The following is a 17,472-nucleotide window of genomic DNA, read 5'->3' on the forward strand; positions in this document are numbered from 1 at the left end:
GAGCCTGCTTGGGCTTCTCTCTTTCCCTCTCTCTTTCTGCCCCTCCCCTGCTCACAGACTCACTCTCTCTCTCTCTCTCTCTCTCTCTCTCTCTCTCTCTCTCTCTCTCAAAATAAATAAACTTAAAAAAGATGGTTAGGGTGATAAATTTTATGTTATATGTATGTCACCTGATTATTTTGAAAAAGGTGATTTCCATTCTAATATTCTGAAACATGCTGTATATTAACAAAAATATTCAGGCTAATACTGTATTCAATTCAAATGCTCTAACTTTTAAATAAAGACTTAATACAATTTTTTAATAGCTACAGGAACACTGTGCTTTCTCCTTGTAGAAGACTATACTATGAATATGTTTTCACAGAAGGGGCATCTCAGATGCGGGAGCCCATGAAGAAGGTGGGACACTGGGGAATTAAGGAAGTGGTTCTCACGTACATGGTGACAGTCCCTTTCTAGCTGGGGGATAGATAAAGCACTTCAGAGGACAGGGGTCTGGCCCCAGAGGAGGATGCGGTATGGAACAAGAGAAGCACCAGTGTGTGAACCTCTAGACCAGGGGTCTGCAAACTCCTTCTGTAGAGAGCCCAATAGGAAATATTCTAGCCATTGCAAGCCAAAGGTGGTTCGTATCAGACTTTCTTCTTTGTTATGTTCTGTTTGGTTTTTACAACTCTTGAAAAATGTGAAAATCATTCTAAACTTGAAAGCTGTCCCCAATAGGCCCGGGCCCTTAGAAACAAAGCAAGGGGAGGAGGAGGGACCTCTGCACGCAGGGGAAGACTCCATTTATCTTGTCCTGTTTGTTTCTCAGGAGACCATCGGGACGCTTCTCAAAACAATCACAGCAAGACAGAGGTGAGTCCTTTAACTGAAGGGAGGGTTTGGGGGTGTATTAGTTGCCTATGGCTGCTGTAATGAACTACCACAAAAAGGGTGGCTTAGAACAACAGAAATTCTACAGCTATTCTAGAAACAGAACAGAAATTCTACAACAGCTCTGGAGACTAGAAGTCTGAAATGAAGGTATCAGCAGGGCCATGCTCACTCTGAGGTTCTAGGGAAGAATCTTCCGTGGCCTCTTCCTAGCTTCTGGTGCTTGCCTGCAACCCTTGGCGTTCCTTGGCTTACAGACCCAACACTTAGACGTCTGCTTCCATTGTCACATGGCGCTCTCCCTGGGTATCTGTGTGTCTGTGTCCAGATTTCCCTCCTCTTATAAAGACACCAGACATTGGATTAGTGCCCCCCATCCTCCAGTGTGACCTCATCTTAACTTGATGATATCTCCAAAGACCTTATTTCCAAATAAGGTCATAGTCACAGCCACCGGGAGTTGGGATTTCAACATATCTTTGGGGGGTGGAGGGAACACAATTCAACCCACAACAGGATGTCTTTTTGTTTTAAGACAAGGGTGAGCCTCTTGACACATTAAAAAGTACATTATAATCCTAAGAAAATTTTTCCATAAAGATTTGGCTTCCAAGAGAAGCTTCTATCATTTGCTAAGCCCACACTGTTATTTTTAAAATCACATTTGCTCATCCTCCCCCACCTCTTTCAGCAAGTGGATTTCAGCTGGAACACGTTTGCTGACGGGAAGCTTGCGTTTTACGACCACTATCTTATCGAGCAAATCCAGTCGGGGAAAGAGTCAGAAGTTCGGCAGTTTTTCTTCTTGCTTGCAGTCTGCCACACGGTCATGGTGGACAGAATTGATGGTGAGTGTTTCCCTGGCATCTCAGACACGGGGGCCCAGGTTTTTAGTTTCTAGGTAACTCGTGCCCGGTGCCCAAATGCACGTTGAGTAGTATGCACGACACGTCTGGGTGAGCACCCACCCTGATGGTCTACGAGGCAGCAAAGCGTGAGACAAGCCCCCAGTCTATGAGAATGCACATCTTCTTCACAGGGATAGCTCCCAATGCGTTTATCACTTTGCAAGTGAAATCTTATCGTTAAAAGAAACGACTGACTCTTGCATTATGCGAGAAGAATCACAATCTTCCCGCCCTGTTATTACTTGACATTTATTGAGCGTGAAGAGTCAAGTCTTATCTGGATTGTGGCTGGACTTCGAACTTGAACAATCTTTACTGCAAAATAATTTCAGAGAGAATTTATTTTCTAGATTCAGATATGTTTGGGGTTTGAAATAATACCCGCCAGAGCCTCGGCTTCCTTAAGGTGCCTTTTTCATCGGAAGGAGCATAATTAACGTGTATTTGCATGGGAACCAGCAAAGCTGACGTGTAGATTCTTTTTTTAAAAAAATGTTTATTTATATATTTTGAGAGACACAGAGAGTGAGCAAGGGAGGGACAGAGAGAGAGAGGGAGAGGGAGAATTCCAAGCAGGCTCCGTGCTAGCAGCATGGAGCCTGATGTGGGGCTTGATCTCACGAATTGTGAGATCATGACCTGAGATGAAATCGAGAGTTGGATGCTTAACCGACTGAGCCACCCAGGTGCCCCTCCTTTGCAGAGTTCTTAAACGCAGCTCGTGCCAGCTTTGTTATAGCGAATTTGTCCAATGTCAGTGAAAGCCATTTTTTCACATATGGACATTACACTAAGTTACACACCTGTGCGTTATAGAAAGAGGAAATGGAACCCTTTTGGCATTTCTGCGGGGAAGCGCAGGCTGCCTGCCCCTCCTGCACTTGAGTGAGTGCAGCACAGGAAGGTGTCTTTCTGTTTTCTGACCCTGAGCTTTTGTGTGTGGCAAGTACGAAATCTCCAGAGGGGGAATACGCAGAAAAACTGAATGTGTAAAACCTCTATGTGCTATCTTTCAGCAAATTTCAAAGAAATCCATTTCAAGCATGGGCATAATGGTCCAATAAAGCAAGATGACAGCGGAATTCAAATTGGGGCAGATACGTGGAAGGTTATTGGCAGCCAAAGTGGAGGAAGACAGACATGGCAGGTCATGAATAACTCATGTAGAGGTCAAAGTCTGTTTTCTAGACAACCACGTTTTACTGATACAGTAAGAATCAAGTATGATCTTTCTGAGCAACTTGGTTATTTTAGGTCTTGACTCATTAGTGAAATTATTCATCCTTTTGTGTATGTGTGTGTGGGGGTTGGCATTTTGAGAGCTAACCAGCCAACTTGGGCAACTATAATTCTATGGTCTCTATTTTCTCTTCTTTTCACTGGGATATTATGGGAAGAGCCCTATTCGGCTGGAGATGGGCCAGCCCAGCTTTGGTTCCTACCGGAACACCCAGTGTAGACCAGGATCTTCGGTCCAAGCATCAACTTCCTCAGTGTTGCAAGCAGAAGGTTGGAATTCACGGTTCCTTTCAACCTCACATTGTGCTGGTGTCTGTCCCACTGTCTGCTGAGGCAGAGAATTGTACCTCCTGAGGAAACTTCTCTCTCTCACACAGCATGTGATGGGCCATTGCTCTAGCCACTATGAATGGAGAACAGCTTGATCTCTAGTGGCAGGAGGTTAAAAGAGAAATTGGTTTTGATTGGTCTTTACCTTGGGAACCCCTCCTCCAGGTATGATAGATAAGGACATTCAGACCCAGAAGGCACAAGGACCTGTGTGACTCAGACAGCAGGTCAGAATCCCTTCTGGTGGGATCCCTTTGCAATCCCTGGGGTGGGGCGCCTTGCTCCTGTGTTTTCTCTCTCTTTGTAAGACTAATGGAGACTGGTCAGTCTTTTATTACGCATAACATCGACAGGAGAAGGGAGGAAATCCTTTCATACCTGTTGCCATACACATCTGCCTAGTTGAGCAGACAGTGTGTGTGGCCCGAGTGTTGAGTCCCCGTGGAGGCCCATGGGGGCAAAGTGTGGAGAGGAGACATCGGGTTTCTGTTGAATTTCCACAATTGTAATGAATTTCCACAACTCAGTAGCTGAATACACCCATTCTTTAGCTCATAGTTCCCTAGGTCAGAAGCCTGGGCACGCATGACAGGGTTCTCTGCGCAAGATCTCCCCAAAATCAAGGTTGGTCATGTTCTCATCTGGAGCTCGGGGTCCTCCTCCAAGCTCACGTGGGAACGCAGGATTCAGTTCTCCGCAGCTGAAGGACCGAGGCCTCCCTTCTTCCTGGCCACGCAGCCCCCTCCATCTTCAAAGCCAGCAAGAGAGAATCCCTCTTCCGTGGAACCCCTTATATGCTTTGAAGCTCTCTCCCTAGGAAAAGCCCTGTGTCTTTAAGGACTCACCTAATTAGGTTGGGAACACTCAGATAATCACCCTATCTTGAGGTCAACTGATTTGGGCCTTCATTACATCTGCAAGATCCCTTCCCAGCAGTACCTAGACTAGCATTTCGAATAACTGGAAGGAGGTGCTGTTATACTGGGGGTGAGGCGGGGGGGGAGGGAAGGGTCCTTGGGGCCCTCTTTGATTCCTACCTCCTGCAGAGGCTGTGTGAGAGCAGGGTGTGGAAGGCTTGGGGACCTCTTCTTCACCTGCAGGTCATTAAGTCAGGATGTGCTGTGATTAGAGGTGGCGTTTGAGGAGGCGGGAGCCTGGAGACATGGGAGACTGGGTTGGAAGCTGAGGGTCTGGATTATGGTGGGGTCTTTGGGAAGGATGAGGAAGCCATAGATGGGGAGGGGGTGGGGAGGGCATTCAGCGCGAGACTTGAAGGGGGTGAGATTGTTGAGGGGAAGGAGTGGTCTGAGAGGTAACTTGTTTCAGGGCAGGTGACCAGGGGGTGGGCTTGTATCTGCCAGAGGAAGCTACGGTGTCAGAATCACCAGAGACGGGATTTGCGGTTTGGGCATCTTTTTCCATTGGCGCCCTTTTCCTGCTCCGCAAATTAGTTAATGAAAGAAAACAATGCCTCTCTGGTTGCCTCTGAGTGTAAAGTAAATAAAAGAGTTCTCGCCAGAAATGACTGCAGAGGATTATTTTTTAGTCCTGGTTTCTTCCTGCAAACATCAAGTTGGAGTTTGGACCAGCTCTCTCAATTTCTTCCTGTCTCCATTAGCCTGCAATTCTGTGACTCTATTGCTCGAACCAAGTGGAAGGGTTTTTTGTGTGTTTTTTTGGTCATGATAACAATATCAGTGTTTGCTCCAGATATGATTGTCTCAGTCATGGGAACTTTACCACCTTTTATCATTTCGTTGCTCTTTTTCTGTTGGAAGTAAGCTTGCCGCCAGCATGACGCGGGGAGATCACTGTGCCAGCTACACTTGCTGAAGTGGTTGTGTCCCCACTGCTGCTTGTTCAGCTCCCGTTAAGTATTTTGCCCTCCCGGGGCTCCTGGGCAGCTCAGTCAGTTGAGCATCCTACTCTTGATTTCGGCTCAGGTCCTGGTCTCGAGCTCATGGGATTGAGCCCTGAGTTGGAGCCTTCTTGGGACTCTCTCTCTCAGCCTTTCCTCCACTTGCACTCTCTCCCTCCCTCCTTCCCTCCCTCCTTCCCTCCCTCCCTCTCTCTCTCTCTCTCTCTCTCTCTCTCTCTCAAAATAAAGATTAAAAAAATAGTTTGCCCTCTGGCAGCCGTGTGTGCTTGAGGAAATGGATGGATTTGGCGTGTACATTCGTAACTTCTGATGTATGACTTTCTGGGTGAGCAGAAAACAACCTAAAGTGTCCTCTTTAATTACTAATTGGGAATTGATTGATACTGACTTGGAGTGAGCCATCTGAGCAGGCGTGCGGGGGTACAGCCCTCCCTATAGCTGATTCCCCCAGGAGCATCCTCTCCTGTGTAGCCTGATGTTTTCAAAAGCTGCCCATCCATCCATGGTCTGCATCCTGCTCAAACCATGGTGGAAAAGGAAATGCCTTTTTTCTGTAAACATTCACCTGACCATGGAAGTACTTTTCCTTCTGCTTTGAAGCAGAATAACGAAAGTAGAAAAACGGAAAATCTTTTTCAACTTTTTACTGGAGTACAACAGGTGCACGGAGCCCAGCTTGTAGCTCAGGAGGTTTTCACAAACTGAATCCTCCCGTGTCACGAGCACCCAGATTTTATTTTATTTATTTTTATTTTTATTTATTTTTTTAAGTGTTCATTAAATATTTATTAAATCAGTGCATGATAAATAAGAAGTAAATGACTGCAATGAGCACCCAGATTTTAAAAAACCGACCGTTATGAATCCCCCAGAAGTCCCCTGGTGTTCCCTTCCAGTCATTGCCCCTCGAGGGGCACTAGTCCTGACCTGGAATAGCACAGGGACGCTTTGTTGGTTTCGTGGTCTGTATAGATGGAAGCACGCAGTGTGGACTTGCGTGTCTGGCTTCTTTCACTCAACATTGTGACATTTATTCCAGTTGTTGAAGCGTCCTTGTGAAGAGAAGGCAGCTTCCCATTAATTGACTTTAAATTTTTTTTTTTTTTAATTTTTTTTTTCAACGTTTTTTATTTATTTTTGGGACAGAGAGAGACAGAGCATGAATGGGGGAGGGGCAGAGAGAGAGGGAGACACAGAATCGGAAACAGGCTCCAGGCTCCGAGCCATCAGCCCAGAGCCCGACGCGGGGCTCGAACTCACGGACCGCGAGATCGTGACCTGGCTGAAGTCGGACGCTTAACCGACTGTGCCACCCAGGCGCCCCTAAATTTTTTTTTTTTAACGTTTATTTATTTTTGAGACAGAGAGAGACAGAGCATGAACGGGGAGGGTCAGAGAGAGGGAGACACAGAATCTGAAACAGGCTCCAGGCTCTGAGCTGTCAGCACAGAGCCCGACACAGGGCTCGAACTCACGGACCGTGAGATCATGACCTGAGCCGAAGTCGGCTGCTTAACTGACTGAGCCACCCAGGTGCCCCACCCATTAATTGACTTTAAACATCAAGAGGTTGAACAGACTGATGAATGTTGAGGTGTTATTTTAATATGACTATGCTGAAGAAAGTACACTCTTCCAGAGCAAAGATAAAGTATACGACCCTTTTGGAAAACAAATGACTGATATATGCCAATAGACTTGAAAAAATCAGTATTCTCTCTCTTTATGTTTTACTTATTTAAGTAATCTCTATGCCCAATGTGGGGCTCGAACTCTCGACCTCAAGATCAAGAGTCACATGCTTTTCCGACTGAGCCAGTCAGGTGCCCCCAAAATTACCAGTTTTCTTTAGCTCAGTATTATCACTCTAGGAAGCTATCCTTAGAAAACAGTCAGTCAGGGGCGCCTGGGTGGCTCAGTCGGTTAAGGGGTCAACTTCGGCTCAGGTCATGATCTCCCAGTCCATGGGTTCGAGCCCGGCGTCGGGCCCTGTGCTGACAGCTCAGAGCCTGGAGCTTGTTTCTGATTCTGTGTCTCCCTCTCTCTGACCCTCCCCCGTTCATGCTCTGTCTCTCTCTGTCTCAAAAATAAACACTAAAAAAAAAAATTAAAAAAAAGAAAACAGTCAGTCAAACCTTTATACATACACCTGCAAAATGGTCGCTACAATGTTGTTTTTGAGAGCAGAAAATTTGGAAATAGCCTAAGAGCGTATAATTGGAAAAATGGGGACGTGTTTACATTCATTAAAATAATGTTTAGAAAGAATTTTTAAAGTTATGTCAACATGCTCAGAATATTGGGTCAAAATAACAAGAATGTAAACGTATGATAGAAACTATTACCAAATTCGGCATTTTTGAAAAGACCGGAAAGAAGGATAAGAGCATGCCAGTGGCTCTGTGTTTCCTCTGGATGGTGGCAGTCTGGGAATTTGTTTTCCTATTCCTGGACACTTGTCTTCTTTTCCTCTGGTTTATATTACTGTTTGTAATTAGAAATAAAACCATAGAGTTTGAAAAGTGTTGGGGTGCCCGGGTGGTTCATTCGGTTAAGCGTCCAACTTCTCCCCAGGTCGTGATCTCGCTGTTCATGGGTTCCAGCCCCGCATCAGGCTCTGTGCTGACAGCTCGGAGCCTGGAGCCTGCTTCAGATTCTGTGTCTCCCTCTCTCTCTCTCTCTGCCCCTTCCCTGCTCGCACTCTGTCTCTCTCTCTCTCAAAAATAAATAAACGTTAAAACAAAGAGAAAAAGAAAAATGTTAATGTTGGCATACTCTTTAAGAATCAGTGATTTGTTTTCTTGGGGATGTGTTGGGCTTTGTGAGACATCCTTGCCCCCCATGTGAGCCTCAACAGTGAGCCCTCCGTCTGGTTTTTACAGATTTTCTGGTTTTCTCTCCTGCCTCCTTTGTTAGGTCAGCTCAACTACCAGGCGGCCTCTCCTGACGAAGGCGCTCTGGTGAGCGCTGCCAGGAACTTTGGATTTGCCTTCCTCGCCAGGACCCAGAACACGATCACCATCAGTGAATTGGGGACCGAGAGGACCTACAGTGTTCTTGCCATTTTGGACTTCAACAGTGACCGGAAGCGAATGTCTATAATTGGTAGGTTTCCCTCAAGAGTGTGTCTGCGAATCGCTCATTGAGAGGTTGCCTTTTATGCATTTGATTTCATGGCACCAGAATAAAACAGGCGATGGAGGGACCACTCAGCTCCTGGGAGATTTCCATGGACTTCTTGAAACACGTTTTTTCCCTTTATTCTGCATGGGGTCCATCGCTCACGGGGACAATGGCAGTTTATCTTGAGTTTTGCAAATGTTGACATTCTTCAGCAATGTGAGCTGCGGCTGCAGGCTGCAGAACCTTCGGTGGTAACAGTGGGTGGTGGGTCCAGAACACGTGCTTTTGTTTTGTGAGGCCGTCCGAGCCTGTCTGACCTACACTTGGCGGCAGGGAAGGGAGAAGCAGCAGGACAGGGGTTCAGAGGAAAGCAAGGCTGTGCTTATGGAGCAGAAGTGAATCTCCAGGGCAGGCTGCCATTCACTGTGGCTTCCCAATTTTGAAATTTTTAAGTTCACAATTAGAAACAATTTCAAATTTACAGAAAAAAATGCAAAAATGGTTTAGAGAACTCTTGTATTCTCTAACTCGACTGTTGGCATTGGCCACGTGTTGTCATTTTCGTCATATACAGATTCTTGTTTCCTGAACCATCGGAGAGTAAATTGCAGAGCTAAGGCTCCTTTCCCCTAAATACCTAAGTAGGTATTTCCTATGAACAAGAACATTCACTTATATGTAAATATGATGATCAGAATCAGAAAATTCAGTGTGAGACAATATTATTATCTAATCTGCAGGATGTTTTCAGATTTTACCAGAAATTTTCTTTTCCCTGCCTCCCTCCCTCCCTTTCTTTCTTCCTTCCTTCTTGGTTCAAGACCCAAGATTGCATACTGCTGTAGGTGATTGTTAACTTTGGTCTCCATATGGAGAAACTGTTATATATATATATATATATATATATATATATATATATATATATATATATATATAGAGAGAGAGAGAGAGAGAGAGAGAGAGAGAGAGAGAGAGAGAAATGGATCTGTCCGATATTCCCTCATGACTGAATTCAAGTTACGCATCATTGGCAGGAAGTGTGCGTGGATTGGTGCTGTGTCCTCCCAGCATATCACATCTGGAAGCACAGGGTTATTCGTGATGTTAGGTTTGATTGCTCGGAAAGTGTTCATGAGATTTCTCCACTATGAGATTGAGTTTTTCACCAAGAAAAATATACAAGTTCAACTGTCTACTGAACTCTGATTAGGCACATTTTACTAAGTGCTTTCTGTGTGCCTAGCACTGATCTAGGCTGATTATCACGTCTGGCATTTACCTTGAACTCAAAATCAAGTTTAGCTCTGAGGCACGTACTATCATCAAATTATCTCACAGATCCAAAAATCCAAGAAAATGGTCACAAGGAGTCATGTTCTGATCTGAGTATTAAAGGCAATAAGCATCCCAGGTTTATAGGTAAGAAAGATTCCTACAGCATGGACAAAGAAGGCATTATAGAAGATATTAGCACAGGGCATGGCACATAGTAGGGAATCAGTCAATATTTGCTGAGAGAATAAGTAAGGATAGGAAAAGCTGAGCTGACTACAGCATTCTTTTCATATTTATTTCACTATATTTCATTGTATGTAGATAGTGGCTTACTGACTTTGCTGAGAGGGAAGTTTTTCTAGGTGCATTTATGATTTTAAACTAATGGTGAATTATTAGCAGAGTCACCCTTCAAATCAACTTTATAAATGTAGTTTTCTATTAACAAATCAAAGCTAACTTTATGATTTGCTTTTCCTTCTCTTACTACTAGTAAGAACCCCAGAAGGCAACATCAGGCTTTATTGCAAAGGCGCTGACACAGTGATTTATGAACGGTTACATCAGATGAATCCAACAAAACAAGAGACACAGGATGCCCTGGATGTAAGTCCCACCGTCACCCTTTCTGCCGCAGGTTGCAAACTTCCTTTCTGATACTGTCTTGTGAGCTGAAATGAAAGCTCTGTGTGAACTGTTGACCCTTCTGTTGTCTTGGTGCAGTTGTGTGGAAAGAGCACCAATGTAGGAAAATGGCAGCCGTGTTCTGGTTCTGCCCCTGTTGCTGACTTCCTAGGACATGACCATGGTGTTCTTTCCTGGCATCCCGGTTGGCAGCATCTGTAGGACGGGCCCGGGGGAATGACTGGTCTGTCTTCCAGTGACCTTGAGCAAGCCACATAACTATAGTGAGCTGTAGCCTTAGTATCTGTGTGGCCTCCAAGAATCCCACCAACCTCTTAAGGGACAATGAAGGAAAGAAAGCATTCATGTAGGATGGGGTGTGACAAAGCAATGCATCGGATAACTGAGTTCTCCCTTTGTTAGTAAATCAGTTTGGTCTTCATTACTTCAAATTTGTTATCTAAGGGGAATGTGAACTTAGTCTAATGATACTGCAGTTATTCAGAATGCTTCTGGAAATTTCTCTCTTGGAAATGCTTACCAATCCTCACATGGTTTTGGTTCTATTAATGATGGCAATGAAGTATGGAGGATACCCATCAGACCTGGTATCCCAGTTCTGCCTCTTCGCCTGTTTTGTATCCTTGGGGGAAACAGTTGACGCCTCACTGAAGCATTAATGACCCGTGTGAAAGAGGAAGAGGGTAATTCCTACCAAAGAGAGTCCTTGCAAGGGAAAGATCTTGCACAATTCCCAGGATTTAGTAAGTGCTTAGTAAAGGGTGATTTCTTCCCTGGGTCTGGTCGAGTTTGGGGCCAGTCAGAGGTCCTTGAGGAAGAAGCCTGTACATGTTGTTTACTTACGGGGGTCTCGTTTTAAGATTGATAGGTTGTTGAAGCAGTTATGATAGATCATTTCTCATGAGGATATGAACACTGGCAATTTAATCAAACAGATGCAGAACCTTCCAAAGAATCTTTGAAAGCAAACACTTAGTTGGGTGATGTGTTGGAACAAGATGTGACTGAAGTACTAAAAACATTTTTACTGGCTCATATTTAAGCTGTTTCAAATAGCTTAGGGGCGCCTGGGTGGCTCAGCAGGTTAAGCGTCTGACTCTTGATTTTGGCTCACGTCATGATCTCCCAGTTCATGAGATCCAGCCCTGAGTCGGGCTCTGCGCTGATGGCATGGAGACTACTTGGGATTCTCTCTCTCCTTCTCTCTGCCTCTCACCCATTCGCATTCTCTCTCTCTCTCTCTCTCAGAATAAATAAACATTAAAAAAAATAAAATAGCTTAAATCTGTTCACCATGTTTAAAATTTCCAGCCACTCTTTTTCATTAAAATGTTTTACCACAGCTTTAACGGTGGCTCAGGTATTTCCGAACTGGTTTGAGGATATAATGCTTGGTTGAGAGTCCACAGTTGATTGGGCTTGTAACAGTTTGTGGGAACAAATTATAAAGTTGTCAGGCCTGTGTTTACAACATCATCACACCCCAAGGCAGCTCCCTTGTCTGTTATTTTCTGTGTGGTTACGAGAAAGAGTTTTCTTCTCTCTAGTGACTTGATTTAGAGGAAATGTATACCTTTCTCTTTAACTAATTTGGGAACTACAAATGGACCCTGAGAATACTTAAAGTGAAAAACAAAGTATTTGTTTAATCTCCTCTACAGAATGTATTTATTCAGAGTCCATTATCTTTCATGACCTCTTTTTAAACGCTCGTACTGTTTTACTTCAAAGAAAGATTTCAAACTGGATCTTGAGTTACATAAAATTAACTCGTCTTTGTTGGATGGCTGATCTTTTAAATAGATCTTTGCAAGTGAGACTCTTAGAACTCTGTGCCTTTGCTACAAGGAAATTGAAGAAAAAGAATTTGAAGAATGGAATAAAAAGTTTATGGCTGCCAGTATAGCCTCAACCAACCGGGATGAAGCTCTGGATAAAGTGTATGAGGAGATTGAAAAGGACTTAATTGTGAGTTTTAACCTTCATGACTTGCTATTCTAAACAGAACTGGACGTTTTACTAAGTTCTGTCATATTTTTAATCTCATGCTTGAAAGATAATTCTAACTTCATTTCAAATTGGTACAAAGGAACTAGGTCACTTGAATTTCTTCTGTCCAGTGAGCGAGACAGAAGTTGCCACTATGAGAAAACAAAGGAAAGAAAACGTTGAGCTTCTAATCTGATCTGGTATTTTTTATCTCGCTTATTATAATTCATTATGATTTTTACACGATGACAAATCATATGTTTTATTACACTTTGAGAATTACTGATTTGTATCTTGTAAAACCTCGAAACAAGAAAATGATACCATTTGTAAATGAAATTTCTCAAAGTTTAATACCTATCGCCTGTAGAATTTAGATTAGAAGGAAATAGCTAGTATTGACCTTCAGGGAGAGGAAGTGGCTTGTGTCCACGTAAAATAGCCTGTATGTAACGAAAGTATATTTTTAACATCCTTGATTTTGTACTTACATCTTTACCTTGGTAAACTACTTTAAGCGAAAAGGGCTTGAATGTTTTATTTTTCGGCATGAACCACAGCCACCCCTGGTGTTATTACTGGCCACCAGCCCCAGTAGAGCGCCAGTCGGGGTATATAATTAGCCGTTCTGCTTATTGTAGGCTGGCAAACTGCAATTACAGAACATTTTGAGCTTATTTTGCTAATTCCTTTTTTTTTTGAAATGTACATTCCAGCTACTGGGAGCCACAGCTATTGAAGACAAGTTACAGGATGGAGTCCCAGAAACCATTTCAAAACTTGCAAAAGCTGACATCAAGATCTGGGTGCTCACTGGAGACAAAAAGGGTAATTCAGTTTGCGGGGAGGCGTATCTGTTAATTCATTAAGCGTTCGTAGTTCCTGTGTCCCTTGCCCAAGATGATTTTCTCAGACTTTCCATCCTGCACAAATACGGTCCATTCCTTTGAGACAGAGATGCTTTCTTTAAGAAACCCTTCTCCATTATTCCAGCTCACGCTGACAGCATCCTTCCAGAAACTCCGTCAGTAGCAGAGTTTTATTTCTTATACTTGAGCTCCTGGTCAGGCCATTTTAACTGTGTGGTCAGTCTGATCTTTCCAGCCAGACGTGAACTCCTCTCATGAAAGGACCATCCCTTTTGTCCCTTTGTCATTTGTTGGGCACAGAGCAGAACATAATACAAACTGCTGAGTAATAACTTTTGCTTTTTTCACCCATTTTATTGCCTGAAAACTATAATTAAAATTTTACACCCAAGGGATGATTTGAATTTTTAAATTTAGAGCTCAACAAGGCATTATTTGGCATTGATACCCTTCTACAAGCCTCTCATGGAAACCAGATAATTTCTCTTACTCTGACATTGTTTGTGAGTTACACACTCTGATAAGCTAAGGGAAGTCCTGACCTTAAACAAATAACAGTGGGTGGTGATGGGAAAAGGGGAAAATTCTCCAGTAGGGGCCCCATTTGAGGGTTTATGGAAATAATTATCTTTTTTTTCCATAACAGAATGATTAAGCCACATGAACTGAATGTGCTTAGTAATTCAATGAACTTTGATTTGTTAATCAGTTTGTATATTTATATATTTGATAATAGAGTACATTTTATAATTGAAAACTTCTCAAACCAGACTTTGAGTTCTACTTATTTTATCACAGAAAAAAGGCTTTTGCCCCCCTTTTGTGTATATACATTGCTACTGGAAAAAAAAAAACAACTCACCATATTTGATTGAATCTGGCTGTTACTGGAAAAAAAAATGCTTATTACTAGATAGTCAACTATTCATCAATAGGCACAACACTTAGTTTTGGGTTTTTTTTTAAGTTTATTTATTTTAAGAGAGAGCACATGTTAGTGGGAGAAGGACAAAGAGGAGAGAGAGAGAGAGAGAGAATGAGAATCCCAAGCAGGCTCTGCGCTGTCAGCACAGAGCCTGATGTGGGACTCGAACCCACGAACCATGAGATCATGACCTAAGCCTCACCCCAACACCTAGTTTGTTTGTTTGTTTGTTTGTTTTTTCTTTCTGTTGTAGAAACTGCTGAAAATATAGGATTTGCTTGTGAACTCCTGACGGAAGACATGACTATCTGCTATGGGGAAGATATCAAGTAAGTAAAGACAAAACTAGATGTGGTAGCAAATATGTGGTAGCAAACCAAAAAAATGGGAGCTAGAATGTCAATTCAGACAGTTTTCCTCACATTTAAATAAGGTAGTTCCAGGTTAGCATGGCTGGATCTCCTTTTGAGCAAGTTTTAGTGTTAGGGGAACTTGAGGCCCTTATTCACCCTTTCAGGGGCCATTTCTCTCCATTTCTTACAAGTCCTCAGTGCTTGCCTGCTGATAAGAAAAAAAAAAAAAAAAAAAAAGTGAGCCTGAGACATCACCAGCCAACTGATGCTGGAGTGCTGCCTTTTCAAGGAATTGTAATTTTGTAAGAAACAAACAGAAGGAAAGAAACCGCACAATTTTGCTTGGAAGGAAACGGGTGGATGGGACACACCTCTAGTCTCGTCTGGATGGGGCAGGGTATTTCGAAGCGTAGCCTGTCCTGAAACACTCGAGAGCCCAGAGTCATAGGAGACCTGGAAACGTGTAAGGAGAAGCCCCGCCTGGTGGTAAAGCCAGAAACGTGCGGCAGAAGTTACCTGGTGGTGCTATCTTGACAGTTTTATTTATTCCTCAAGTCCTTGCCTTACGGCCCCTCCCCCCCGGGCTGTCATGAGGCCAAAAGCTGTGAACTTGCCTCATTTGGTAAGAGGCTGGAGGGAGTCGATGGAGGTCGTTAGTCTTCTTTCCAATGATGGTGACAGAGCTTTCGAGAGTTGTTCCAGTATATTGGGCACTCGGGCTAAATTAGACACACAAAATCAGCGGCTCTAAAATCTGCATCCATCAGTTCTGTTTGAATGCATAAACCATGCCTCTTGGTGCTTTTAGCTTTTTTTTTTTTATTTATTTTTGGGACAGAGAGAGACAGAGCATGAACGGGGGAGGGGCAGAGAGAGAGGGAGACACAGAATCGGAAACAGGCTCCAGGCTCCGAGCCATCAGCCCAGAGCCTGACGCGGGGCTCGAACTCACGGACCGCGAGATCGTGACCTGGCTGAAGTCGGACGCTTAACCGACTGCGCCACCCAGGCGCCCCTGCTTTTAGCTTTTAAAAAATAGCAACAAATAAATAGTAACATGTTTACTTAAGTAGTTTCTTGGTTTCAAATACTTTGGTTAATTGCCAGGTTTTATTTCTTGTAGATGGGGGCCCTAATAGATTTCTGGTCTCTCTTTCTAAAGTGTTGAAAATTGGGCCCTGAGCTAAATTAGAAGATAAAATTTATGCAAGTAGCAAATTTTACGATCATGCTCTTAGCTAAGTTAACCTTTCTAGAGGGCTGAACCATCTATCTCTCTAGGTGGTTCCTAAAAGGATGATTCCTATAGAATGGTTTGAATGGGTAACTTCATGCTTTTTTTCTTTCAGTGATTTGTTTTCATCACTCCTTATTTTCAACTTGAAAATGAGAACTTAATGTGGAAAAAAGAATAAAAAATACCTAATCCTCTAGTGTAGTGGTTCTCAACTGGGGGTGGTTTTGCCTTGCAGGGAAATGTGGCAGTCTGACAGTTGACACTGAGCTTAGCCTGAAAGACTCAAGAGGAGGCTCCTTTTCCATACTTAGCGCCTCTATTCAATTCCACATCACAACTTTTTCCACTTGACGGTATAAATTTCCTTGCTCTGTGAAAACAACGACCCTAATCTGTTCTATTATGTGATTATCTTGTCGGGAGTTAATGATCTTGCTATTTCTACTTTGCACTCAGTGTCCCTGCTTTAATTATGCCGAGATATTAACATTCTGGTGCAGCCATTTCTCAATGTTTCCAGACATCATGAATCTTTGGTTGTTTTAATATGGAAGGAAGGAGAGGTACTACTGGCTTCTAATAGGTAGAGACCAGGGACGCTGCTGAATATCCTACAGGGCAATAGTCAGCCACATACAACAAAGTATTACCTGGCCCAAGACATCAATAGTGCTAAGGTTGAGAAACTTGCTCTTGAAGGTGGAGAATGGTGGCTGTGTATAACAAGGAAAGCTGGGGCTGAGAGTAAGGAGACCTGAGTCTTCACTCCCTTTGCCTATCAACTTACTCCAGGTGAATCGCATCCTCTCTCATGGGCTTGCACTTCCTTATGTGTAACATGAAGAGTTTGGATAAGATGTTCATGGAGCCTTCCACTCTAAAATTCCATGACTAATTTTTCTATCACATGAATGTGTTACATGTGGTCTTCTCAATTACTTTTTGATACAAAGCACTGAGAATTTCTCAAAAGCAAACATAACTTTATGTGGAAGTAAGCTTTTTGCCAAATAGCAGCCACTGTTTATAATACACTGTATTATAAATTATAATACACTATAGACCCAGGTATAATAATTCAGATCAAGATTGCCTTCCTTCTGTTGGTCCTGAGCATATTTTCAATTGTATCTTCCTTTCGCTGTCTTTGGCAAACAACGGAACACCAAGAATAGGGTGCCCCGTGGGGGAGGAATTAGGACTTAAATAAGATTATGTCACCTGATTTAAAAATGGGCTAAGGATTTGAATAGACTTTTCTCCAAAGAGGATATACCAACGGCCAACAAGCATATCGAATGATGCTCACTCATACGCTCAAGCATATGAAATGATGCTCAGACATTAAGGAACTGCAAGTTAAAACCAGAATAAGTTATCACCTCACACCCTTTCAGGATGGCTTCTATCAAACAAACAAAACCAGAAAATAACAAGTATGGGCAAGCATGTGAAAACTGGAGTCCTTGTGCACTGTTGGTGGGAAAGAAAATGGTGTAGCTGCTATGGAAACCAGTACGGTGGCTCCTCAAAATAGTTAAAAAGAGAATTACCATATGATCCAGCAATCCCACTTGTGGGTATATATCCCAAAGCATTGAAAGCCAGAACTCAAAAGAGATATTTGCACACCCACGTCCATAGCAGCACTATTCACAATAGCCAAGAAGCAGAAGCAACCCAAACGTCCAATGATGGATGCATGGACAAACAAAATGTAGTATATCCATATGCTGGAATATTATTAAAGAGGAAGGAAATTCTGACATGTGCTACAATAGCAAATGAATCTCGAGGACAGGGAGATAAGCCAATCGCAAA

The 17,472-nt window shown here is 43.1% G+C and overlaps 1 protein-coding gene across 2 annotated transcripts in view; it reads left to right on the forward strand.

Annotated features, from left to right (window-relative positions):
• The window catches only part of ATP8B1 (ATPase phospholipid transporting 8B1), a 128,034-nt gene that overhangs the window by 98,016 nt on the left and 12,546 nt on the right, over window positions 1–17,472 (forward strand). For both annotated transcript variants that reach the window (XM_058691974.1, XM_058691975.1), the window contains exons 14-20: window positions 818–861; window positions 1,571–1,727; window positions 8,152–8,340; window positions 10,127–10,239; window positions 12,082–12,246; window positions 12,984–13,095; window positions 14,315–14,390. In XM_058691974.1, the coding sequence (XP_058547957.1) occupies window positions 818–861; window positions 1,571–1,727; window positions 8,152–8,340; window positions 10,127–10,239; window positions 12,082–12,246; window positions 12,984–13,095; window positions 14,315–14,390 (856 nt within the window). The remainder of the gene's footprint in view (window positions 1–817; window positions 862–1,570; window positions 1,728–8,151; window positions 8,341–10,126; window positions 10,240–12,081; window positions 12,247–12,983; window positions 13,096–14,314; window positions 14,391–17,472) is intronic.

The sequence above is a fragment of the Neofelis nebulosa genome, chromosome 11, assembly GCF_028018385.1.
Source record: "Neofelis nebulosa isolate mNeoNeb1 chromosome 11, mNeoNeb1.pri, whole genome shotgun sequence".
Taxonomy (NCBI): Eukaryota; Metazoa; Chordata; class Mammalia; order Carnivora; family Felidae; genus Neofelis; species Neofelis nebulosa.